General features: G+C 41.9%; 1 protein-coding gene across 3 annotated transcripts in view; it reads left to right on the plus strand.

The window, feature by feature from the left end:
- The window catches only part of DCBLD1 (discoidin, CUB and LCCL domain containing 1), an 86,283-nt gene that overhangs the window by 13,311 nt on the left and 45,300 nt on the right, over positions 1 to 27,672 (plus strand). For 2 of the 3 annotated variants that reach the window (XM_074948297.1, XM_074948299.1), the window contains exon 2: positions 16,849 to 17,061. The exons of the other annotated variant lie outside the window; for it this stretch is intronic. In XM_074948297.1, coding sequence (XP_074804398.1) covers positions 16,849 to 17,061 — 213 coding nt within the window. The remainder of the gene's footprint in view (positions 1 to 16,848; positions 17,062 to 27,672) is intronic. 3 annotated transcript variants of the gene reach the window in all.

Here is a 27,672-nt window from a genome sequence, read left to right on the forward strand (position 1 = left end):
CTGAAGATTCTCGGTTGATCATATGCTAAAATTAAACTACTTTTTAAAACTTTACTGTCTTTTATATATCCTGTAATGAAAATGGATTTGCAAATAATGGATTTAGTGAAAAGCAATTCCAGTCTCGAGAATCTTTAAAATAAGACAAATGCAAGGTGGATTATTACAGGATCATAAAAATGAAGGCCTAGAAGGAACTTGAAGAGGTCATCTAGTCCAGTCCCATCTGTCCTAAAGCAGGACCAAGTATACCTGGACCCTACCTGGCCGGTGTTTGTCTAACTTGTTCTCAAAAACCTGCAGTGATGGAGAAAGCCTTGAAAGCCTATCCAGTGCTTAACTATCCTAATATCAGATTTATAAGGAAAAACTTTCTAAATCTCCTTCTTTGCTGAAAATTCAGCCCATTACTACTTGCTCTACTTTTGGTATACATGGGGAACAACTGATCACCGTCTTCTTTATAACAGCCCTTAGTGCATTTGAAGTCTATCAGGTCTGCCCTTGGTCATCTTTTCTCAAGACTAAACATACCTAGTTTTTTTTTTTACCTTTCCTCATAGGACATGTTTTTTAAATCTTTTATCATTTTTGTTGTTCTTCTCTGGACTCTCTCCAATTTGTCCATATCTTTCTTCAAGTGTGGCACCCGAAACTGGATACCATACTCCAGTTCAGTAGAGCGGGACAATTACCTCCTGAGTCTTAGGCCCGGTCTACCCTCCCACTTACTTCAGTGTAACTTACATCACTCAAATGTGTGAATAAGCCCCCCACTCAAACCCCCATCCCCTGTTACCAGCTTTGCCCATTACTTTGGGGTATGTTCATTTATTAGGGTTACTCTTCTGGGGTGGAGGTGGTGGTTTCTGTACTTCTGTCATTGTACTGCTTGTGTCACTTGTGTTCTCATACGGAGCTCTACTTCTCCTTGCTGCAAGTTCCCTCCCAGTGGAGCTATCTTGCAGGACCTAGGTTCCCCAGGACCAGGTTCTTCCACCCCCAGAATCTGATGAAAACACACACATTAACAAAGTGCGTCTGAGAGGACCAGGTTAATCAGCACTCCCAAGCTGACCTCTTATATGTCCCTGGACTCAGTAGGCTGTGTCGAGCAGCATTTCCAAGCATTTTCCAAGCATTTCCACCCTCGTGTGCCACAGGTTCAGCACATCCCTATCCCCACTTTTACATTACAATTGTTTTGGTAGTAACCCACTTGATGAGCAAACCCACAGGATTTTTTGGCACTGCATGGATCTTTTGCTTGGGTACGAGGAGCGTTGCTGCAGAGCAAATGAGGAAACCAAAAAATGAGAGAGAGAGCGCAACTGATTGATTCTCACCACTCCATGAAGCTTGAATCGATCAGGGGTCCCAGGTGGTGATGGTAGCTGAGGGTCTGGAGTGCTGGAGACAGCAGAGCCCCCAGCATGATCAGTCAGGAGAAGATGAAGTCCCTATGGGACTGATACAGATTTAGGATCCAGGCATCAAAAACGCTTGCTTGGGCGTGGGTAGGGGTTTTTGTAGAGGAACAACAATGGTTCAAGGGAGAACACTAGATTTGTTTATGTGTAAACAAGGGAGTATACCAAAGTTGTTTTGTTCAGGCTAGACCATGGGAGCTGATCATTCCTGGCTTTGGCCGGTGTTCCTTGGCAGGAGCTCACAATGCAATTAGGGAGCTTTGCTATTTTGGATACCAATAAAGAATTTATTACTAGAATTGTTCTGATAACTACTGAGCTGGGTGCGTGCAGGTGTGGGTTCATTAATATCTGGAGCAGAGATTCCCCCATCATGCAGTGCTTCCCTGCTTTTCTGGTCCCAGAGTTCCATGCAGTTCTTGATTTGGAATCTCTGTTCTCCATTCTGTATGCTAATGGAGATGCCTTCTTGTCCCATCTTCGATGTAAATGAGGCTAGGGGAGTTTCCTTAATTCTGTCCTCCTTATCCCAAGGGTTTAGGTGTGTCTCCCATTGCCTTTTCATTGCTTTTTGTAAATCTTTCTTCTGATCAGTTTTGGTTCAAGCAGAGGCTGGGGAGGGGGCGGGGAAGGTCTTTCATGAGTCAGGCTGGGTACTGCGTCCTGGTTCCCTAAGAACACAGAGCTGCTAGGTAACACCCCCCACCGGCGTAAGTTACACTGAGCTAATCACCAGTGTGGACAGCGCTATGTTGGCGGGAGAGCTTCTCCTGCCGACATAGGGTACTGCCTATCATGGAGGTGGATTTATTAATGCCAGTGGGAGAGCTGTCTCCTGTTGGCATAGAGCAGGGGTCTCAAACATGCGGCCTGCGGAGTTATTTCCTGTGGCCTGCCATAGGCGCTGACTCCACTGGCAGCCAAGCTCCCCCACCACGCACATCCTCCCCCTCCCCAAGTGCACTGTGTCCCCACTCCTCTGCCTACCTCCCAGCCCTTCCTGCCACCAAACAGCTGTTTGGTGGCACTTAGGACTTTCCAGGAGGAAGGGGGAAGAAGCGGGGATGCGGTGCGCTCAGAGGAGGGGGGGGGGCGGGAATTTGGGGAAGGGGTTGGAATAGGGCAGGGAGGGAGCAGAGTTGGAGTGGGGACTTTGGGGAAGGGGTTGGAATGGGATGGTGCAGGGGTGGGGCCTCATGGAAGGGGTGGAGTGGGGCCGGGGGAAGAGAGGGGGGCTTTAAACGAAGTAATTCTAAAAGTAAATTTGCGTGTTGTCATTTGAGTGAGGTGCATTACTGAGTGTTTATATTTTATTAAAACCCCTCTTCGCATTACAGTTTTTAAAAAGTTAATACATTGACTTTTAATAGCATATTATATTACTCTTCATTTTTTTCATTTTTGACTATACTTTTGTGTCGTCATATGAAAAGGTTTTAGTGGTGCAGCCCTCGGGCCAATGTACTCGTCCTCATGTGGCCCTTGTGGTGATTTGAGTTTGAGATCCCTGGCACAGGGCGTCTTCACCAGACGTGTTACAGTGGCGCAGGTGCATCAGTGCAGCTGAGCCACTGTAGCATGTCTTGTGTAAACTAGCCCTTACTTACAGCGCTCTTATTAATATACCCCAGAATATTAGCCTTTTTTGCAACTGCATCCCATTGTTGGCTCATATTCAATTTGTGATCCACTATGATCCCCAGCTCTTTTTTAGCAATACGACCACCTAGCTGGTTATGCTCCATTTTGTAGTTGTGTGTGTGATTTTTTTTTTCCCTTCCTAAGTGCAAAGTACTTCACTTATCTTTATTGAATTTTATCTTGTTGAATTCAGACCAGTTCTCCAATTTGTCAAGGTCCTTCTGAATTATAATCCTGTCCTCAAAAGGGCTTGCAACTCTTTCCCAGCATTGTGTAATTTTCAGATTTTTATAAGCATACTGTCCGCTCCATTATCCAGGTTATGAATGCAAATGTGTTGAATAGTAGCAGAATCAGGACAGGTCCCTGCAGGACCCCATTGCATGCGTCATCCCAGTTTGACAGCAAACCATTGATAATTGAGTATGGTCTTTCAACCAGTTCTGCACCCATCTTAATAGTGATCTGATCTAGACTGTGTTTCCCTAGTTTGCTTATGAGAATGTCATATGGGTCAGTGTCAAAAGCATTACTAAATTCAAGATACATTACGTCTTCCTCCCATCCACTATGCCAGTAACCCTGTCAAAGAAGAAAACTAGGCAAGATTTGTTGATTTGGTATGATTTTGTTTTTGACAAATCCATGTTGTCAATTAATTATTCTGTTTATCTTCTAGTGCTTATTGATTGATTGTTTTAAAAATTTGTTCCAGTATCTTTCAAGGTATCAAAGTTAGGCTGACTTGTCTATAATTCCCCAGAAACTATTTATTCTCCTTTTTAATGATAGGTACTATGTTTGCCCTTCTCCAGTCCTCTGGGACTTCACCTGTCCTTCATGAATTCTTGAAGATAATTGCTAACTGTTTTAAGATTTACTTCACTTATTTCCTTAGAATCATAGAATATTAGGGTTGGAAGGGACCTCAGGAGGTCATCTAGTCCAACCCCCTGCTCAAATTGCCACTGTACTAGGATATTTTTAAGTCCTACTTACATAACTCATGCCAGGTGGAACAGCGCACTGCATTTGACATTGAGATTAGAATGTGCATACAACAACTGGAGTCAGAATTTTCTGAAGGATTTCAAGATTTCCAGTGATTTGGCTCATTGCTTTCTTTTCTAATTAAACCTGAAAAGTTCAACGAAAGCAACTTGGATTTGTCTGTATTTCAGTGGATGGGTGTTGAAGATTTCGAAATGCAACTCATTCAGTTAAAAAGCTCAGAATTGTGGACCTCAAAGTGTGGAGATCTGCAGAGTGTACTTGAAGCTACCAAGAGAGATCATGGGGCCTCTATTCTGACCTGCTGGACGTCCCTGCCCATGAATTTTAACTGTTTGAAGAAAATTGCGTTTGCAGTGTTTTCAGCATTTGGATCCACGTACCTGTATGAACAGATATTTTCACACATGAAATCTGTCCTCTGTCCCTCTCGGAGCCGGTTAACAACGGATCACTCAGAAGCCTGTGTGCAGCTTGAAGTATCCAAATACGTGCCAGACATTGGAAAACTCAGCAAGGAAAAGCGAGGGCAAGGATCACACTAAACTGATAAGATCTGCATTTTAATTTAATTTTAAATTAAGCTTCTTAAACATTTTAAAAATCTTATTTACTTTACATACAGCAATAGTTTAGTTATATATTATAGACTTATAGAAAGAGACCTTATAAAAACATTAAAATGTATTACTGGCACGTGAAACCTTAAATTAGAGGGAATAAATGAGGACTCGGCACACCACTTTTTCTAAAAGATTGCCGACCCCTGCTGTAGAAGGAGTAGTCACTGATGCTGTACTTTAAATTTTTTAAAATTTAAAAATGTCTGCAACATCCAATAGCTCCCAGACATAGCCATGATAGCCATAAGAAGCAGAGGAGCATAACGGGATTTTTAATGTCTCCTGTTCTTTTAAGATCCCACAACAATGGGTGCCACGTAAGCTATTGTACAAATACTGAAGAAGGGTGTTTCCAGTTTGTCCACAATGCTTCAATTCAGAAACCTGCCTCTTACAGCTTTGACCGTCTTTGCATTTGAACCATTCAGCTTTCCATTTAAACTGCAGTATGCAGAGAAGCATTTATTACTGTCGAAGGATGACTAATTAGCCTGAAAAGGACTGACTGCTCCAAAATATGCTGACCCAGGGAAAGGAGAAACAGGAATTTGTGTCTGGGGTGGCTCATGGCAGCTATTGCTCTTGTCATGATTCCATTAGTTTTATCCTGAGTCAGTTGGTGAGGCATGTCTTTGGGATCTTGCATAGGGGATTGTATAACTTGCTTTGACAAAGGGAATGTGTTCTCTGTTGTCGCAACTAACTTAAAATGGCACGTATTCACCGTTTTGTTATAAGGTTGTTGCCTATATGACTGAAGTACCAGATAAGACCTTGTCTTAATCATTGTAACTGTCTGATTTATGTCATAACAACAAGGTCTATGTTGTATTTGTAAAATCAAAGTGCTAATAAAAGCTGCTTTCCCAGCAGGAAAATAACAATTTTATAATAAAATGAAAATGCTTCTGTTGTAGTGGTTTAAAAAGAGAGTTCACTTGATGTCAGACTAGGGTGACCAGATTTCCCGATTTTATAGGGACAGTCCCAATTTTTGGGTCTTTCTCTTATATAGGCTCCTATTACCCCCCACCCCCATCCCGATTTTTCACATTTGCTGTCTGGTCACCCTATCTCAGACAGAAGTTTTGTCTCACAACTCATGACCGCAGTATGTATAGGAAAAATACCCAGTGTTGAAAGTGACATCCTTCTAATAATAAATTTGGCTGTAACTGTTAGTCCTGGGGACAATGAATTAAAAAAACCAACACTTTTCCCTTAGTGTTTTTATTTTATAGATGACATTGTTCTAGATGGTGACTTTGAAGAGCAAAGGCAGACCTGTGAGCATCCCCTGGAAGAAGAGCAGGGAAACTTGGAGGTGCCCCTCAAAGTGTCTTTTATAAGTTGTCCCTTAAAGCATGCTGAGGCTTAGGGTGAGGACTCTTACTCGCTGGGGAATGATCCACAGGGGCAGAAGCTGTCTGCATGGACAGCTCCTGGCTCTGCGAGCTGACTTTTCCCTGCCTGCCAGACTTCTGCTGTGAGCTGAATTGTTTCACTTCTTGATTTCCATACATAAATGAAGCTGGTCAGCTGGAGACAGTGCCACTGATGGCATTCTCCCCTTTCTAAGTGGGCAGGAGGATGCCTGCAAATAAAGAATGTCCTTAGCATGTGTATGTGGAAGTGACACTTCCTGTCCATATAGTTTTTGACTAAGGGTCATTCACTCCAAATCTGTATGGGTACAAAATCCCATGGGTTATAATGTTAGGACTTAGGATTTGAATATGAGCTAGTGTAAATAAGGTGAATCATGAGGCTTTTTAAAACTGCAAATCTGAACACTAGGTGTAAAGTTAATCCCCTGTTCTCCACTCCCTTTCCACTTTAAAGAAATGTAATTTCTTATAAGTGGGACAATTTAATCCTTAAAAAAATTACTGCTTTCTTTTAAGTTTTAGAAGGGGAAAATCTAAGTAAAAGCTTTTATTACTGTAGTTTTTACCTCTATCCCAGGGCTTTTTCACAGGAGAGAGGATTTTTGGCATGGTGGAGGCTCTGCAGATGTCCATGGCAAGCTGACAAAAACAATGTTGTTCAGGTCACTGTGGAGGAATTGAGACTTTGTGTGTATGGGTATAGAGATAATTTTTTTTAATTGTTTAATTTTAAAATAATCCATGGAGAGCATCAAGGGAATCTTGGGAATACAGAGCACGACTTTATTTTAGTAAATGGGGAGCTTAAAAGTGGTAGACAGTGTCTTTCTTAGCTACTTGGTAGCGATGGCCAAGTTTACCTTGGTGACTTCATATATGGCCCATCAGGAGTTGTTCTAATTGGGGCGTCTACTGAGCTATGTTTGTGAGATGGAATGAAAGAGAAAGCTAGGCCTGAAACAGCTACCTAAAATGTGAATGACATGGTGTTACACTGGGTCTATTTAAATAAGCTTCAGACTGGTTTGAAAGACTATTTTAGCTAGACTCGTGGTAAAAATTGGTGATTTATTGTGCTGCTGCTGTGGAACTAATTTAGGATCATTTGCTGCTTTCTCCTTACTATTCAAAGAGGGAGGTTACAGTAAGTAATGCCTGAGAAAAGGGGGAAAGTATCTTCTAGTTTGTTTGACTTCCTGTTCCTATTTCTTCTTTTTGATGTCAGTAAGTAAACAGTTTGGTCTGACAAAATAATACACTACAATGATCCTTTGTTTCTCCTCCACCAAGCTGCTGCCTGTTCTTTGCTTTGGCAGCTAAGTGATTGCTGTGAGGAGCTGTTGGAGCATGTGGGTTAAAATGGTTCCTGAGAACCTAATACAGCCAAATATGTGTGGATACAATTCAAAGACAATACATTACAAGCAATTTTCCTTTTCCTTTCACAGTTGAGCACGTTGCAAAGTAGCTGGGTTCCCCTTTTAAAAAGAGGATCTATGAAATTATACTAATTTAGAGGTCACCCTGATGCTCTCTCTAATGATATTATACTTGCCTGAATTTTCAGTTTTTAGTTAGGAACATTTTTAATTAAAAATCAGCTGTGAAACTCTCAGCTTTTGTCTGTGATCGCCACAAGATGTTGTATAGCGTGTTGGAGCCACGCTACCATGGAGGCTATAGAGCTGGATTCCTAAAAGTTGCCTGTCATTGGGCAGATCATGCATTACAAATTTATACACTTTTTTTTCACATATTGGACTTCCTGGGCCAGATCCTCACCTGGTGTAAATGGCATTCCATTGAAGTCAGTGGAAGTAGGTGAGTCTGCACCAGCTGAAGGTCCAGCACCAGCTGTTTGAGTGTTCCAAACGCTGCCTTTTTTTTGTTAATGAGTGATCTCATACCAACTCCCTGGACAGCAAACCCGCAACAGGACTCCGGTTTTGTAGTGCCGAATGATGTAATGGAGGCTGGTTGTGAGCAAATGTAGTGTTCAGTGGTATCTTGAGTTCTGTTGTTACCCTTCCTTTTCAATATGTATATGAGGCCACGAGACGTTTAGGTTGTCGTGCATTCTATAACATTTTAAACAGTTTAGATCCTGGATCCCTCAGCGATTGCTCCTCTACTTGTGTGACACCAGAAAAGTCCTATTTCAGCAACAGTATAGTTACGCAATCACTAAGCCACTAGTGAAGACAAAACTTGGGCATTTTGTCATGAAAACCTGCTTTGACATGGTGGTTGCAGACAGCTGAACCCAGGATGTGCTAGTGCTTATGCCGATGCTTTCATGGGTGCAGTTGCACTGTTGCTCGCCGTTGCTGAAGTAGATATATTTATTTTGCATGTGCTACTCCTGGGGGAATTCTGCACCAAAAAATTAAAAATTCTGTGCACAATATTTTAAAATTCTGTATATTTTATTTGTCAAAATAGCCCAATATAATCACACCAGCTTCAATTATTTTGGTAATTTATTTCAAAATACCTGTCAACAAGTATGTCTGTAACAATGCAGGCAAAAAAAAGATTCAGGAAATGTTTTTGACATAGTTTGCTTACTAGGCATATTAATACAGAACTTTGACTAATAATTCATTTAAACTACAATACAGAAATGTATTTCCAGCACTCCTCAGAAGCAGTGCAAAGGTTTGGGGCAGTTGGGGTAATGGAGGAGCTGAGGGAGAGGGAAGTAATTGCTGGGAAGGAGCCTTGGAGTGAATCTGGATGGTGGTTGCCTGTGGGTAAGAGAAGTATGGAACAGGTTTTGGGGTGGGAAGAGGGATTGTTAGGGAGTTGGGAGCTTCCCCCATGCAAATCCTAGCTGACCCTTAGCCTCTCCCATTCAGTCAGGCACATCTTCCCCTCTCCCCATGTGTCCCTGCACTCCCATTCAGCCACCTCCCCCCATCCCCATGCGGCTGTGCATCCCCCGTCCTCATGTGGCCTTGCCATTCAGTGCCCACCCCAGTCTGTCTTCTCCCCCCCACTAGCCCTTCTTCCTCCCCCTTAGTCTATGACACCCCCCCACAAACACAGCAACCTCATATGCCCAGCTCTGTGTCTCTTCCCTCCCCCCACCTCCTCACCTGACCCTGTGGGCAGGACGCTGTGAGGAATGCAGCCTCTCCTCCTCTGTTGGCTGGTGAGCTGTCTGCCCTCTGTTCTGCTGCTACAGCAGCCCCTGGTGGTCAAAAGGCATAATTGCATTGCCTCTCCCGCAGAATTTTGTCCCCCAGCATTAATGTGTAGACAAGTTCTTCAAGAGAAGCAAATTCTGGCTATATTATTTTTTCCCATTATTGTATGAAGTTGGTGTGACAGAGTGGAATATGTCTTTATTGATTTATGAACTCCATTTTGTATTGTGTGGCCAGAACATTGCATTGCATTCCAGACAGTGCCCTGTCCAGGAGACGTACTTGCCACTCCATTGAAGGACCATCCCTGAGAAGCCATCAACACAGCAGTCTAGCGCCATCAACTTTGAATGGCTCTCAGCTACGAGCCCACCCCCATGGAACAATGTTTTTTTGACCTGGGCATGCAGGGGGTGTGGGCATGCATGGCAAAGCGTGGGCACTGGAAAGTCTCAGTGGAGCACATGACGAAGAGACGGAGACTCTCGTTAAGAGTGTGGCGCTGCTCTGAGCAGGACAATCCATCATCACCAGTCTGTTCAAAACGCGATTTTTGGCTTGTTTTGAGGCAATTGGGCCGGTGTTTTTAGGCAGTTGTGGCCCACAGGTTTTTCCACTTCTCTCGTGGACCATTTTTGTTGTTGTTTTGTTTTTTTGAGACCCGCCCAGTGTCATGGTGTTTTTTTGACACGAACCCTGCCTTCCACTTATTTTTTCTGGGTTTTGTGGGTCTTCCGTCCCTGCCCCCACTGCTAATTAGGCTTCATTTGGGGTAGTTTTCTGGCAAGCCTTATCACCACATGTCAGAAGGGATTACGGGGGGCGGGGGCGAAGGCTGGAAGGACTCTTCCCAGCCTGAAACACTGGCAAACCTTGAACTCGCAGAAAGGAGTGAGCTCAGACTAGTGGAGGGTGTGACTCGGGACTCTTGTTGTTTTCAAAGACTTGTAACAAATGCTTTTACTAGTGCAGTTTCTGTGATAAAAGAAATTGCTTTGCTAAGCCTGTGCACCTTGCTTTCCTGCCTTGTTTTCAGTAACGGGGTTAAACTAGAAGCCCAGAGTGTCCTCAGCCTAGGTGGAGCTCCAGGGGAGGAAGTAAGTGACTGGGAGGCTCAGGTGGTCTAGGACATTGATTTCAGAGTCAAAGGCAGCTGGTGGTGGCACCCCATATCTCAAAGAAGGGCTCAGATGAAGAGCTAGAAGCAGTATCTGGACTTTCCCCAGACCCAGATAGCTTGGAAGTATATGGGAGCCAATGACTGAGTCATCTCCCAACAGGCTGGTGACCACAGAATAGTACTGGGCCAGGATGTAATAGTTGGCAGCATGGGAATGCAGGGTTCTGTCAAAGTGATGGCTCATTTTTGCATGATGGTTACAGCAATGCCAATCATGAGATTTTAAATAAAATGGTTTGTGTGGGGCTACTCAAAAATTTTTCATCAAAACTTCTTGAAAAAACAATTTTCCATTGAAAAACATTTTTTTTCAAACTATCTACTTTCCACAGAAAATTTCAAATTTTCATTTAAAAAAACCCCAATGCCCGAAAGTTTAAATATTTTGCTGCTGTGGTACTTCATGGAAGTTGTAGTTTGGTTGCATCATATCCCCATTCTCCTTCGATAGGATGGGCTTCTCAGATGGATATCATCTCCCATAATGCCGTAGGGCCAGGGTCTCCCATGATGAGTTGCCTTTCCTCTCCGAGAGGGGAGACCATGAACGCTATAGGAGGTGCAGTCCAAGCAGGGAGCCTGGTTTACAGAGGAGATTGTGAGTGAGAGACACCAAACTACAACTCCCATGAGGCAAAGCAGCAGCATTTCAAAAGCAGATTTTGGGGGTTTGCTGAAATGCTTCCACTGAAGATCAAAATTTTATGTGGAAAACTTATACAAGTACAAAATTTGTTGTTTTTGTATAAATTTTGTGCAGAAAACCCCAATTTTTGACGAGCTCTAGTTTTAGGTTTTCTATCTTCTGGTTTCCGAGTATTCCAGGTGCACTTTGTCACATTTTCAAGGTCTTTCACCATCACAAGCTTTTCTCCACAACCAAGTAAAAGCTGAGATTCTGACATTTGCTCTTGGGGTTTTGTTTTTGTTTTTCTGTCTAGTATTGCCTCTCCAGAATGCATTTTTCCAGCAGAGTTCAGTGTGGCATTTTCTCTAATCCAGCAGTATGAATCGTTGCTGAAAAAATAAAACAGGAAACATGCACACAAGCCACTATATAACCGCATTCAGACTTGGGGTGACTGTACCTTTTGAATTATTACTTTAACTCTTTGTGGCATAGATGCTTTTGTCATGAATGCCACTGAGGTGAACAGTGAGAGCGTGGGAAGAAGGGAGAAGTGCAGAAAAGCCAGTCTCATGTGCACTTATCTTTCATCAGCTTAATTATTTGCATGACTGCCCCAGCTAGATTCCAATAGCAGCAAGTCACAAAATAACATTTAATTCCTCACCTCAAAGGAGACTTTTTATTGCTAATTGGGTTTTGAGCAGGTATCTGAGCATACAGAAAATGGAGTTCTACCTGGGGAAGAGATTGTTATGATCTGGTTGACAGGGCAGCCTAGGGCCAGGTCTACACAACAGATTTTTTGCTGGCATACCTATGTCAGTCCTGGGTGTGATCTCTGACAGCTGGCTGGCAAAAGCTCCTAGTGTACACAAGAGTTGTATCAGAAAAATGGAGCTTTTGCAAGTGTCAATTATTTTGCTCAGGAGGGGCTGGAATAAGCTATACAAGTAAAAGCACAGCTTTGCCAGTTTAGCTGCATCCACACTAGGAGCACTTAGCTAGTATAGTATATGCTGGCAAAGCCTTCCAAGTGTAATCCTGGCCTAATTCTCTTTGGATGCTGTGCAATTTTAAAAGTGGTAGGGGCAGAGTCTTGAAAATGATTGATCAGTTTCCAGTTGTAGCTTGCTATGATTGCTTTTGAAATGACCTATGTAAAATTTATAAATGATGATAATGCAGCTATGCATGTTTTCCCCCAAAATAGGAATAGAGAATACTACAGAAAAAGCTTTTTTAACTGGCATGTTGGGAGAATGGGGGGGTGCCAGTAAGTCAAAAATTCCAGTTAACTAAGTGGGAGGGAGTTTGGGTGCTGGAGGGTTTTGGGGGCATGGGGTTGGGGCGCAGGAGGAGTTTCGGGGTGCCGGATCCAGGCGATGATCACCTCGGGTGGCTCCCCCCAAGCAGCGACATGTCCCTGCTGCTCCTAGGTGGAGACGCATCTGCACAGCTCTGCATGCTGCCTCTGCCTGCAGGCGCTGGCCCTGCAGCTCCCACTGGTTGCGGCTCTTGGCCAATGGGAACTGTGGAGCCAGTGCTCGGGGCGGGGGCAGCGTGCAGAGCCACCTGGCTGCACCTCCACCTAGGAGCAGCAGGGACATGTCACTGCTTGCAAGGAGCTGCCCGAAGTGAGTGCCACCCGGATCCAGCACCCCAAAATCCTTCCCGTGCCCCAACTTCCCTCCTACACCCTAACTCCCTCCCGGAACCTGTTCATCCACCTAGGAGCAGCAGGGGCACGTTGCCGCTTCCAGGCAGCCACATGGAGCCAGGAAGGGAGCCTGCCAGCCCCACGCCAGCCAGACTATAAACCAGACTTTCTATGAAGATCAGAAATGCCAGTTTATAGAGCTTTCCAGTTGGTAAAGTACCAGATAACACAGCCTTTACTGTACCTAGAATCGCCCCCACTGGGATAGGGGGATGGAAATTGGAGCTTCCTGCACCGATGGGGATATGTCCCCTTGAAAAGTGGACAACTTTAAAGTAGGGCCACTAGAGCCTTATGATGGATTTGGAGTAGCTTTGTATCTTATGAATACTGTATGGTGACCTGGTTATTGGGATGTTTACTATAGGAATATATTGGTTTAGTTTAATAGGAGGATGCTGGGGGTGGGGGAGGGGAAGCAAGCAGGAAAGTAAAGTACGCTCAGGATAAAGCCACTTCTCCACAAACACCTGAGAATTGTTAAGAGTAAAGGTTCAGGAACACAAGAGATCAAAAGAATTATAGCTGGGGTTAAAAAGGGATTCTGTCGCAAGAGAGACAGGGTAGTTTGTTCAAAAGAACCAGACTGAGACCAAGGCGCCCCCTGAGGTGTCATAGAATCAGAGTTTAAGGCAAGAAGGGGACCACCAGATCATCTAGTCTATCCTCCTGTACATCACAGGCCACCAACACCACTGAGCACCCGCACATAAAACCCAACAACCACAACTGAATCCAAGTATTGCAGCCCACGGGAGACTAGACTAATGTGCTACAGGCAGAGAATAGGAGGGACCAAGGTGCACCAGTGGTCGAGGCTCCTGCAGTGCACAGAAATGATTAAGTGAGAGACACCCAGTTAGTCTTGGCAAGTGACCTGCATCCACACGCCACAGAGGAAGGTGGAAAAATATCCAAGGTTGCTGCCAGCCTGATCTGGGGGAAAATTGCTTCCCAACTCCACATATAGTGATCAGTGAGACCCTGAAAACATGAGCAAGAGCCCGCCAGCCAAGCACCTGACAGAGAGTCTGCTTGGTGCCACCCCAGAGCACTGGCCATCCCATCCAGTGTCCTGCAACGACCATTTCAGAAGACATTAGGCCCGCCCAGGTTACCGTCAGTGTATGATAACTATATAGGTAAGTTAGACCTGGGTAGTACTGTTGTTCTTAAAATCCTTTTTCTCTAAATGTTGGTTCCTGCTGTGAAAATAAACAATAGTTTAAGAAATCTGTCTGAGCACTATCTAAACCACTTGTCCCAGACTCCCAAAGGGAAGGACCACGGGGGTTGAACTCAGTTAGACTTGCAGGTAAGCACAGTTGATACACTGGAAACTATAGCCCAAGGGGGGGAGGGGGGAAATTGTGGAATTTCACCCAAGATGGGTCAAGACAGGAGGCCAGAGACCTGAAAGGGTAGATTCAGATACACAAGAAGGAGGTCAAAGGTACAGATAGTCCAGTAACCCTGACAAGTCCTGCCAAGAAAAACTGTCTAGGATATTTAATGAATTGGTGAAGCCCATGGTGCCCTGGCCCTTGCTTTCTGAGTTCTGTTGGTTCTAGATCCAAAGGTAGAGTGGAGTTGCCAATACCTTGCATCACTGTGGTAGGTTTTCCTTCCCCTCAGGTCCCCTGGTGCATTTTTCACCACAGAGGCCCTCTGGTTTACTCCAGTATAACACAGGGCAGAATGTAACCCAGTGCAGCCAACAGAAATTTGATATTATTGGGACCTGTTATGTTTCCTGAGTTTTAGTGATTTTTGCTCCACCACATTAAGTTGCATTTCAACTTTTTGCATTTAATATCCTCAATTTTTGTTTTGTTTTTATTTTTTATTTTTAAAGAAACAAAGAAAAGGAAAACAGAATCCCAGAGCTTTTCAACAATCGGAACTTAAAAGCTCCACTAGCTAAACCAATGGCATTTTGACAATTCCTGGCTCTGGGGTATATTGACATTCTTTAGGTGCACTGGCATGTGTATTGCACACTAAGATAACTCTAAGCACATGATCTGTAGAAGTGCATGGCTTTAACATTAAGTGATTAGTTTTTGCACACATATGAAATGAATTTAAATGGTCAAATCTAATTAAAACCAAATTCTTTCAAATCTGATAAAGACAATACATCTCAGTGAGGACTAGTTGCGTTCCAATCTTCTGATTCTGCCAATGGATTTGTGTGTGTGAAGCCACATTCAAGTCAATATTTACCTACCCACAGTGCATCACACCTTTATCCGTAACACTGTGCTGCTGTGTGGACACAAGCATTGTAGTATGACTGTTCTACATGACATATAGTGTGAATGTACTCTTCCAAAATAGCTTTTTTGATTGTACTAATAAATTCTGCGTAAGTGCAACTTCTGCGTGTAGACAAAGCTGGGCTTACCAATAGATGTTGCTACCCAGTGATAGCTATATTTATTATCGCTAGGCAGGGGTAGCACCACTAACAGCAACAACCTGCTCAAAAACCTGAATTGTTGTTTATCCTTACCATTTGCCTGTAACATCCAAAGTAAATAGAGCCACTATAACAAAGGGACTTTTTAGTGTGTGGTTTTTCCAGTTGTGTGAACAGTAGGGATCAGAATCACATTTTAATGGAATTTGGTTTTATAGTGGTAGGAGTCTGAATTTTCATCTTTCTTTTTCCAGACAACGTAAGCTAGTAATGATGATAAAGCTTTAAAATAAGTGCTGCTTTCTGTGAAAAGTGTGTGTGTGTGTTGCATTGAATGATGGCACTGTGTAAAAGTTTGACAGAGTGGAGCTTGTCTTTGCAAATTATGTCACCTTTTTTGTTGCCAACATATCGCATCTTCACCAGCACTTCATTTTTAGTTGCCATTTCACCCAAATGAGTTAAGTGTTTTTCTTTAGTAGTTTAAAACAGAAGGGGCGTGACTGTTTGGCCAAAGTAACCCAATGTAAACTTCTGGATAATTACAGTGTGAGACTCCCCAGCCATTCTGAATAATTACTGTTATTCGTTAATATTGATAGTAAGTCATTATTTTAGCACTGATAATGTGCAAAATACTGTACAAGATACAAAGGTAAAGACTATCTATGACCCCAAGAGCTTAAAATCTGAGGACCTGACCCTGCAAGCATTTACGCATGTGAGTAACTTCACTTACTCAAGAAGTTCCATTGATTTCACTGGGAAACCCAGAGGCACGTATTTGCTTAAGGCTTTTTAAAATATAAACATCAAACTACAAGTACACTTACTCTTACTCACACTGCGTATTGCTTCCTTAGTAATCTGAGTCTCTTTTCTATACCTATGCTTTTTCTTTCAGCTAATGCTTTCTCTGTTCAATCTGTGTCCCGCCCATTCCAACAGAGGTGGCTTGAATTTTCATTTGAACTTTCCAGTTGTCATACCTAATGCTGCAACTGACAATTGTGCACCATCAGTGGCTCTAAACCATCCTGTAGTGCCTTTGCACCATTGCCCACTCAGGGTGTGTGTTTTCTGTGTGCACACTGGATAAGTGGAGAGAAGAGAATAAACTTGACTATAATAGTGGTGGGATAATGTGGGTTAAATTCTCTCTGTGCTTTCACATATGGTCCAACTTCCTTCTCCCCCAACAATACTGTGTATTGTATTTCACTGAAACATGCAGTGGTAACTCGGAAAAAAATATTGATGGCGAAATCATGATAGCCAGATGCTACATTATGTGCTCGCATTCTCAGCAGGATTTGGCCCTAAAATAGAAAATTAGAGTAAATTAATCTGTGTGTGATTCCTTCAAACCTGAAACAGTAGTTTCTAGAGATTTTGGTATCTTGATACACAGCAACCACATTCTCCTCAACCCCCCCACCCCCACCCCCCACTCCCTTCTTGTTTTAAAAGAAAGATGCTGTGACTTCCATCAATTTTAAATTTACAAGGACTTCTGTATAATAGTGACTAAGCTGAGGAGAAGTAATACAAAATAAAATGCTTTATTTTTGAAACTGGTGAGTGACTATTGATAACAATGCCTTATATATGTTGTTTTTTACTTCCTTTCTCCCTCACCCCTTCCACTCCAAACAGGGGATGGATGTGGGCACATGGTGGTGTATCAAGACAGTGGCACTCTGGCATCCAAGAACTATCCTGGGACTTACCCCAACTATACTGTTTGCGAAAAGAAAATTCAAATACCTCAGGGAAAACGACTGATCTTTAAAATTGGAGACTTGGATATTGAATCCGAGAAATGTGAATCTAACTACCTTACTATCCTTAGCTCTTCAACAATACATGGTATGTAAGAAAAATGGGTAAGATCATAAATTGTTAAAAGATTTTGGGTTTTAATTGATTGTGATCAGAGGAAAAGTATGGGAATTGTTACCTTGTTTCCTTATCAGAAAAATCTTCCTGCATATTAAAGTATTCTGTTCTCAAGCATGTAAAGTGGTTGGTGTCTCACATAGTGTAAGAAACCTAGAAATATGGCCATTCTGTGTATACTGTACAACTGCCTGGCCAAAGTGAATGTGCAACAAGTACTAGCATGTTCACAGACAGTTTTAGCTCCAAATATGTGAAATTTAACAATTATGAACTTTATATTGAAAGCACAAAGGGTTAGCCATCGTAAATGCTAATTGATCAGTCTTGGCTATTTCTCTGCTACACCCTTGTTGTGTATAGCAGCAATAAAATTAAAATAAAATGCTTCTCTACTTCACTAGACAAAGCTGAAATGCCAATTGTAACTGATCCCTCTGCAATAAGTCTCAAAGGCTCTCATACCTGTAGCTAGATAGGGTAAATTTTCACTGCATTGTGGTAAAGGAAAGCCTGAAGGGAGGAGAAGATGCCAAGGGGAGCCTGCAGTTGGAAGGAAAGACTGGACTAGAGAAGGAGTAGGACTGGAACAAACCTTTAATTAACAACAGATTTTGCTAACTCATAAGCTTTAGTACCCAGACTTTCATGAAAGCGGAAATGGCAAATGCTCGGCCAGCTTTCACTTGGGTAAAATAACTGGACTAGAAGTTAAGCTGAAAAGATAGAACAACTAGATATTGTGAGACTGTATCCTGAATACATACCAAAAAACTGCTTATTCAGAAGAGCTAGGATCCTCTCTGGGGATACCTCATGCCTCCCCCATATCAACTTTTCAAAACTGTAGTTGATGTTGAACCTTTCCACCTGTTCATCCTGTTGGAGGTAAAATTACCTTTCATGTCAGCGTGACCACTTACAAAAGTCACTGCTTTATATTCCGATGAAGGTGTGTGTAACTAGAATGAACAGATACCACATGTATAAGCTCTTATTGTTAGATAAAATTTTATATAAAACAAGGATTGTTGGTTGTAGAATTATCTGTACTGTTTCCTCACCTGTGTGTGCAACACTGGAAATTACTGATGGGTTGGAGTAGAGCAGGGGTTTTCAGCCTGTCGTCCACGGACCCTTGGGGGGTCTGCAGACTATGTTTAAGATTTCCAAAGGGGTCTGTGCCTCCATCTGAAATTTTTTTAGGGGTCTGCAAATGAAAAAAGGTTGAAAACCATTGGAGTAGAAGGAAGGGGAAGAGTAAGATAAATTCTACTTTGAGTGTTTGCTGGTTTTCAAGGTCACCCTAGCATGGTGCTTGTCTCAGTGTAGTGTGTGAATCTCTGGAGTTAAAGATTCACAAGATATCTTGATGGTAAAGAATGATTGCCTTTCATTCATGTGTGTGATAGAGCTGTAATTCATATGGTGCAATAAGACCAAGGGAGTTATTAGGTTTTTTTTCCACAAACGGAGATAAAGATAATGATCACCCTTCATGGGTGAGTTGTTTTTAAAATAGAAAGTCTTCCCAAAGTGTCAAGAGTGATATGTTCATATCCAGCACTTGCATACATGCTGATCATGAGACTGTGAAAATATTTATTATGTGATGGTGGGAAGGGTTGATCAGGTTATTTCTGCAATTTTATTCACTTAAAGTATCTGGGAGTACCCAGCAACAAATTGTACGGGGCAGGTCATCATTGTTCCTTAATCATTTCCAGATAATCCCTAACCATGTCTCAGCTGTCTCATTACTGGGACCCCATCACCCTCCTCTCACATGAGGTGAAAGTGGGCTGTAATGGGGGTGGGTTCTGGCTCCTAGCTGTTCCTGACATAGGAGACCCAAACTCCCTTATTCAAATATTGTCCCTTATTTAAAATATTAATAAAATAACCTAAAATAAAAATATTAATCTGATTAATTTCCCCCTTTTTATCTAAAATACATTTTTAAAAAAAATCACCAGTAACTTGATTACCAGTAACATACATCTAGCCATTTGATTATTGCAGTTCTGAATAATTTTTCTTTGGTATAGTCTTGACATATAATCAAAAGATTTTAATAAGAAAAAGGGAAAAATACGTACATATTTTAGAGGTGGAAAATAAGATTTAAATACTGGATGAAGTTCTAACCTCCTGTGCCTCCGCCCGCCCCACCTCCCCCTTAAAAAAAAAAAAAAGGCATCAACCAAAAACATGTCTTCAGGAGGCTCAGTTTTGCAGTTTTTCAGTCCATGGACACAGAAGTGTTGAGCATTATACAATAAATTACCATGTAGTAACTTTAAATATTCCCACATCCTTTTTCTAATTACATAATTGCTCATATAATTTACATTCTCAGTAACCAGCTGCACAGTCAGCAGATTTCACTCATACCTGAGCAGGGTGGATTTGATTTAAATCAAATTGATTTAAATCATGATTTAAATCACTAGTCAGGAAGACTCAATTTAATCATGGATTTCTACATAAAAGTGCATTATTGTTGGTTGTTATAACGTTAATACATATTCTTCACAACTCAGAGATAAATGTAGTTTATGCATTTTTAAAGTGATTTGTTCTGAAAACTTTTCAGATTAGTTTTACAGCTATATCAGAAAATGAATAATTGTTTGGTTATTTCATTTACCAAAGGTAATTGAAGTAGATAGTTCACTTCACAGTGACTTCATAAATATCTCCAATTCAACAGCTTAATCATTACATTCGGAGGATTTGCTTGTCATGCTGTATTAGGAAGAGAACATCATCAGACAGACATTTAAATTGTTTTAACTAAAACAACGTTATGTATTCTGGATTTTTTCTTCAACAGCAAACATATAATATTTTAACAAAACAAGTATATGAATTTTTGAATGTAGTTAAATATTCAAGTTTTTTAAAATCAGGTTTGTTTTCGTTAAAACTGTTTTTAACTAAATTAGTTAAATGAAATATTTTATAAAAAAAAAACAAAAATTAAATCGAGTAGGTCAGCCGGGTCAACATGAGAAACTTAAAATATTGGCTTCTGCAGCTAACTCAGTCGTCTTCACCTTCATTTTCCTGTTTGTTCATAATCTGGAAAAGAAAAACAAGCTTTCCTGCTTTTTTCAGGTCCCAAACGATTTCTCGATTTGGAATGAATTAGTTCAAAGGAAGAAAATATTCTTTCTACACTGGCAGAAGAAGCTACTGCTGTTAAAAGTGAGGTTATCACTTCAGCAGTCTCTGAATCCAAGTGCTTAAGTGACTTCCACCAATTCACTGGTGTGACTTTCTTTGAAACATCATCAGCAAACATATATTTCTTGAATGGTTCACCCTTAGCTCTGAAGTTTATTATAGTTGGCATTATGGAGGGATGATTGCTGGATGTCCATGTCATAGCCATCTCCTCTTCTTCAGAAGTTACGGTTTGACCCTGGTACCGAGTATTGAGAATAATTTCAAGAAAATGAGCTGAAGATAGTACTTGTCCCATTTGTGGGTTTTTTTTTTTTATGCTTGTAATTTAACCCTGTCATTGCATATTTCCCTTTTTAAGATCTCACTGAGTTCCTTCCAAATTTCAACAGCGTCAGCAATAAAACAGCCATTTCCCTGCATTTTGTTCAAGGCTACAACAATAGACTGCAGGGTACTCAGCAGGTGTTCAACATTTCTCTTCAGCCCAATGTTGAGATCTTTGGTTGTGATAGTGCCATCTATTTTTTCACGATTTTGTTCGCAAACTGCCATCAGATTAGGCCAGTTCTTGACACAGTGCTCAAAACACTCCACTACTGAGTTCCATTTCACGTCTTGTGGGAGAGTTCGCTTGGTTCCTCCCACTTTTTTCAGAGCAGCTGCTGCAAAGTGGTTGTTACGGAAGTATTTTGCAATTTCAACAACATTAGCCTTTATTTCCAGAACACTGAAGTCTTTGGCTGGGAGGTGCATCAAATGAGCACTGCAACCGTATGTTGTTAGCTTGGGACTCTTTCGACCCGCTTCTAAATAATTTCTTCTCATCTTGGATACATTTGCAGCATTGTCTGCGACCAAGCTGTGTACTAGACATTTGAATTTTTTTTCACAGTTTGTTATAGCTTTTACTGCTACTTCTTGTAAGTATCCCGTGTGTGCATTTCCTGATGTGTCAATTGTTTCTGTAAGGAAGACATTCCCTTCTTCAGTTGTCCCACAAGCACATACAACAGGATCATTGTGGACATTGCTCCACTCATCAAGACTCAGGTTAACAGTTTCACCCTCTAGATGTTTTGCACATTGCTCAATTCTCTTTCATACACTTTATCCAGCAATTTGCCTGCAACATCTGCATCTGGTGGACTGTATCCTAGTCTTAATGACTGAACCACGTTAATGAAGTGTGGGTTCTCAATCATATGAAAAGGAGAGTTTGTTGCATAAACAAACCAAGCAATTTTTTCATCAGTTACCTCTTTTTGTAATCTGCTGGTTCTTATCACAAACTTATCTGTGGTTGTTTCTGGATGATGGAGTTCTTTTTGCTACAGGTGATGTACTGTGGCTATGTGACGTACATGATGTGACTGAAACACTGTCATAGGCAGATAACTCTGAAACTATAGAAAATGATGGTGATCTTGAAGGTAGATTTGTCTTCAGAATGCTGTATGTTGAGGATGGATTCTCCTAAACAAAATAAGTCAGTGCAGTTATTTAATTATTATTACCATACTGCTTATTTAGTATTACTCATTGCATTCACTGATGCCCAGTACTACTTTAAAGGTGAAATTGTAAAAGGAAGATCTGCCTATTTCAGCTATTTATTTTTTATCACAACTGCATCTAAAATGATAGTACCATAGAGTAACAGCTATATTTTTTGCTCAAAAATGAGAATTCAAGAATAGTCCAGAAGGAAGACAGGCAGTCCTTAAGGAAGAAGTATGAAATAAAAAAGTTTACCAACCTGAAGATCCTGCATGTTCAGACATGTTCCTTTCATCATCTTCAACGCAGCTTCCTCCTGAGAAGGAACACTTACCATGATGTTGTTTCATTCAGGCAACACTTTTTTGTTTCTGCATAGCAGCCGTGTTAGTCTTCCTGCCTGTCCCTCCCTTCTCACATTTATCTCCAGACTTCTTCTCCTTGTCCAAATCTATTCCTCCCCCAACAATCTTCTATTCATTGAACTTTTTGAAACTTTGCACTTTTAGAGAGAGGTAAGGGATTGACTCTGTGTACGCAAATTTGCAGAGGACAATAGGCTTGAGTCTGTTATTTCTCACCTCTATATAATATATTTATTTATTTTTAAAACATTTTTGCTGTTAACATGCTTGTTATCTCTGGAGACACAAATCCACAGTTTGAGAACTGCAAAACTAAGCATCTCTGATTGTATCTTCCAGACTGAGCACTGAGTCCCATTGGATAGATGGAAAGATTAACCTAAATAATCTATACAAAAGCCCTTGGAACCCCATAAGATTCGATCCCTAATCCATGAACTATTGGAACTCATTTACAAAACTTTTAATAAACATTACATGAATATATTGTCTCATACTATAGAATTAGAATTTATAATCCCTATTACATGATGAGATATCTTTGAGCTATAAAGTATCTTAATAAAAACTATCTTTAGATAGGTTTTTTCCTCAAAAAGCATTTTATCAAAAAAATCCAATTTAAATTAAAAAAAATTGATTTTTTTTAAATCATTGATTTTTATCCACCCTGTACCTGAGTAAGCACGCTGTGAGTTTTGTTGGCACCATTTTTGGTGTTTACTGTGTGCACAGCTCATTGAATCCTTAAGTGTTAGGTTTGTGTGGTTTTTGTTTGTTTGTGTGTTTGTTTTTTGAATGCTTTTCTTACCACTTGTGCTTTTAAAAGATATTCAGAAAGGAATAAAGAGGGTTAACCCTGTGCTAAACAGAGTTGCACCAGTTTAAAAGTATGATTTTATATCTATTTGGTTAAAACAGTGAAACTCTCTGTGTGGACACTCTTAAATCAATTTAAATCTGGCTTTATATCTATGAGGCTTGCATCAGTAAATTTATGGGTGCAAACTCAAGTATACAGGTGTCTACACAAATGTTTGCACCTGGTTAACTATATTGGTATAAAATCACACCTTTACTTAAACTGGGGCAACTTCGATATGTAGACAAACCCTTAGGATAAGAGCAAAGCCCTTTTTTTCCTTTGTTTGAATCAGAACATTTCCATTAATGTGTGTAATATGGCTCAAAATATCCTTATTTTCAAATGGTACAGGGTATTGCAGGTACAGCACCAACTTTCTATATAATATCCAGATAAAAGGTGATGGTTTTTGCCAATAAAGGGTCTTGCTTTAGACCACTAAAATAGATTTCAAAATAAGTCAGTTCTTTGACTTTTTCTCTCTCTCCATTTTCATGGATAAAAACAAGGCATTCAGTTGACAGACTATTTTTATAGCAGAAATAACAGGACTTCTGTAGTCTGTAGCTTAAGCTTTTCTTTGGGTTTTCGTTCTAAACTCATATTTAACATTTTGAAACTTTCACATTTCAGGCTGAAATTTTCCATGCTTGGTTTCTGCCCTAAAATGAAGTTTTACTTTTTGCTCAGATTGCCATTAAAAAATAATCTAAGGGGAAATGTATGGAATTATATTGTATTCGAGAAATAGTAATTTGAGACTCTATCATACATAGGTGGTCATGTTAATATTATTTATTTTGTGGTAAAACCAAAGGGCCTAATCTGTGTTCAAACAACAAAAAGGAAGTTGCCGTCTCCAAAGAATTTATTGGTTTTGTAATTATTTCTAAGATTTTTCTTAATTGAGTAGGGTGTGATAGAGTTCCCAACTCTTAATTTTTATCATGAGGCTCATGATAATTGGTGTTTTTCTTAACACCTGGGCTCCTGGAGTCATGTGAATATGAGAATTTCAGTTTACTTTTTTTTTTATGGCAGTATCTCGCTCTACTGGCTGTGAAGAAATCTTGAAAATATGCTTTAAAGGCTTGGAGGGGTGGAAAGGGCAAATAAAACGAACCCAGGATGTAATAATGTGGGGGGTGGGGTTGTTTTTATTCTCATGATTTTTCAGGGCCTGCCTTCTTGTTTTTGAGTCATTGGGGTTAGCAGTACTGGATTTTCTAAACCTCCTAAGTAATTTAGGAGCATAAATGTTGTGAGGTTCTAAAACCATCCTCTGAAAGATCTGGGGCTGGCCACTGTTGGAAAAAAGAAAGTTTCTGGACTAGATGGATTTATGGTCTGATTCAGTATGGTAACTCATGTATTCCTACGAAAGTCCATGAGATTTACGCTCCAAAGTCACTTAAGAAACTTTGAAAAATCCAGTATTGCCAATCCCATACATTAGAATAAATAAGTAGGCCCCAAAAGATCGTAAGTCTCTCTGACTTTCAAGGCTACTTGTTCTCCAGTTCTGAGTCACTTACATGTTTTTGAAAGTGCTGCACCTCCCGCTCCAAGAGACCAGGATGGGCAATGGTTTGTTACATTTGTACTTAGATTTAAATCAAATTTCCCCGTAGTACAACTACAATTCCCCAATGGCAAAAATGATAACTTCCCCCATATATGTATGTCCCTCATACGTTAACCTTATAAGTAAATCATGATTCAGACTCCATAATTATTATCTTTTGTTGGGACTAAATTACTAAAGCAGGGCATACACGAGTTCATTTTTGAACTATTGATGGTCCATAGCCTAAAGGAAACTATTGTTCTATATAAATGAGTGGGTTTGAGGATTTATATTACCTGATGGCTTTTTTTTTTCCCCTGTTTCCCCTTTAAGTCTGTGACTCTAGGAGTTAAACAACAAAAAAACTAAATATAAGTAATATTTAAATTTGTAGCACGCCACAGATTTTATAGACTAACATAGATAATTTTGGTTTTAAAAATTCTGTTCTTGAAAAATATATATAAATTGAAAATTGCTTATGGTGAACTACTAAACCTTGCCTTTCAACTCCATTACAAAACTGACATTTTAGTGCTCTTCATCCTTTCATGCTTTTCTCGTGTTTTAATAAAGCTGTGTATGAAACCATTGTACTTCGATATTTACAATCTCACTTTTTAAATGGCTGAACATTAAAAGAAGCTTAATGAAGTTGTAAAATAAATCCTGCACTTCTATAACCTGGTGGCTCTTGATTCTCCTGTGCTAAAGAGGTCAATAAATCATACTCTTAAATCACTATTGACCAACATTCCAATAGTAAACAAAATATAAATTGCTTATCCTCAATTAATATGCCACTTCTCTCAAGTCCCTCTGACTCAAGTTGGTACTGGTAGCTCTCTGCAATCCCAGTAAGCTGTGCAGGTATAGGGAACCTGAAGCATTTCAAAAGTATCATTACTTAGGCTCATTGCTCTACAAAGATACTAATAATCAGTGTTCACCAGATGAAGCCTCCAAACCAAGTATTGCACTTGTAACTAATAGTTTGGGCTCAGAGTATGTGTAAAGGTACTTCTTCGAGTGCTTGCTCATGTCGATTCCATTCTAGGTGTGTGCGCACTCATATGCACAGTCATCAGATACTTTTGCCTTAGCAGTATCTGTAGGGTAGGCTGTGGTGTCCCCTTGAGTGCCACGCTCATGCAGTGGTATGTTAGGCGCCGCCGACCCTATGCCCTCTCAATTGCTTCTTACCTCCCTTGATGGTCAGTCGGTCAGAGCACCTTGTCTTGCATTGCAAGAGCGTTAGCGGTTCTTACAGTGCATTGTTCTGTCTCCTTTGTTTTTCGTTGTTAGGTACTTAGTTAGATCATTAGGTTAAGTGTCAGAGTAGTTTAGTAGTTAGTCCTGGATAGGACTTCGCCTCAGAGCGGGGCATGTCCTGTTCACCAGGCTTTAAGCCATGCTCACTGTGCAGCTGGCTGATGCCTTTTAGCAACCCTCACAACAGCTGTTCAAAGTGTTTTGGGGAGTCCCACAGAAAGGACAAGTGCAGGATCTGCAAAAACTCGCCCTTGAACTCAAAAGGGGTGGGATGTTCACTTGAGGGCCCTCCACACGGAGGCTGCAGTTCATCCTGCCTCGGAGCCCTCTCGGTCAGATGCCATGCCTGGCACCTTGTCGTCAGTACACAGTGCACCACCAGCACTGGAATCTGCCCAGCACTGCTCCCCCTCGCCGGTGCCTATGAAGCGGTCAAAGTCAACAGGGCTGCCGTCACCACAGAAAAAGGGGGCTTTGGGCAAAGGACTTGTGTTAGGCCACATGCCCGCCCCGGAGCTGCTTGGGGGTACTGTTTGGAGCTGCGGTTGGACCCCTTAGCCCAGCCAGGGACCCACTTCAGACTCCTGGGAGTGGCAGGGGTCCCGGCCCCTCGTAGGGCCATCCGTGCCCAAAGCAGGCCCAGTGGCCAAAGAGCAAGTAGGCCTGCCAGCACCACAGACACCAAGCCAGCTAAGGCCCCAGGATCTATGGGCAAGCCTGTTATGGGACTGTCCTCTAAAGCAGCGGTGCATCCCCAGACAGCAGGTGTCAATCCCCATCACCATGGCCTAAGACACTGTCACTGGATCCTCGATTCCTGGTCAGAAGATCCCAGTCCCTGATGCCAAGGTCTCCACCTACGAGGCACAGGACACCTGAGTCACAACAGCAATCCCTGTACCATCAGGCCTCCTACCCGAGATCGCCATGGCGTGGATCACCATCGCCTAGATGGTCTTCCAGGCATCGATCACCCCCCAGCGCAGGATCGTTCCCCGTCGTGGCACTGGTCTCTGGCTCCCCGGTACCGCTCTTCGAGCAGGCACTGATCCTTTTCCTCTCCTTACCGGTTGCTGATGAGGGTCAGTCAGCAGACTCAGTCATCTACAGCTCCGCCCTGGGCACTGAAAGGGCAACGGTCTGAGTTGGAAGAACAGTTCAGCTCCTCACCTATAAAAGGCAAATTGCCACCGGGCCGTGAGACCGGCACGGCTCCTGCAGCGGCAGTCTGGAGGCAGGGGCAGTGGCCTGCTCAGTGGCAGTGCTGGAACCCGTGAGGTGTATCTGTTGTTCCGGTCCTGTACTCCCACTGCTCCTCCCAGGCTGCATCAGGCAAACTGCCCCCAGCACAGCCGACGCCAGAGTCAGAGCACGGTGCTGAATCCAATGCAGGGGCGACACAGCGGGCCCCAATGCCCAAGTAGCTGTCCCCAGATGAGCAAGGGGAAGCAGCCCCTCCCCCTGCAGTGCAGTCATCTTCATAGTCTCCGGACGAAGTGGTGGCAGGCCCCTCGCAAATGAGCAGCCCCCAACTTCAAGAAACACCCAGCCCTGCTCAAAAGGATGGCTGCCAAACTGAACTTGGAGGTCAAGGAACTAGCAGAGGAGTCTGACGACCTCTTTAATATCATACCCTCTTCCACCCTGGCCCAAGTCACGTTACTCATGCACCCAGAGGTCCTAAATATTGCTAAGTCTGTGTGGCAGACCCCCTCTTCTGTTCCGTCTACCTTCAAGAAGGCAGAAAAGAAGTACTGTGTCCCGGCAAAGGGATTTGAATACCTGTACATCCACGCTCGAGCCTGATCCCTGGTCACGTCCAG

The sequence above is a fragment of the Natator depressus genome, chromosome 3, assembly GCF_965152275.1.
Source record: "Natator depressus isolate rNatDep1 chromosome 3, rNatDep2.hap1, whole genome shotgun sequence".
Taxonomy (NCBI): Eukaryota; Metazoa; Chordata; order Testudines; family Cheloniidae; genus Natator; species Natator depressus.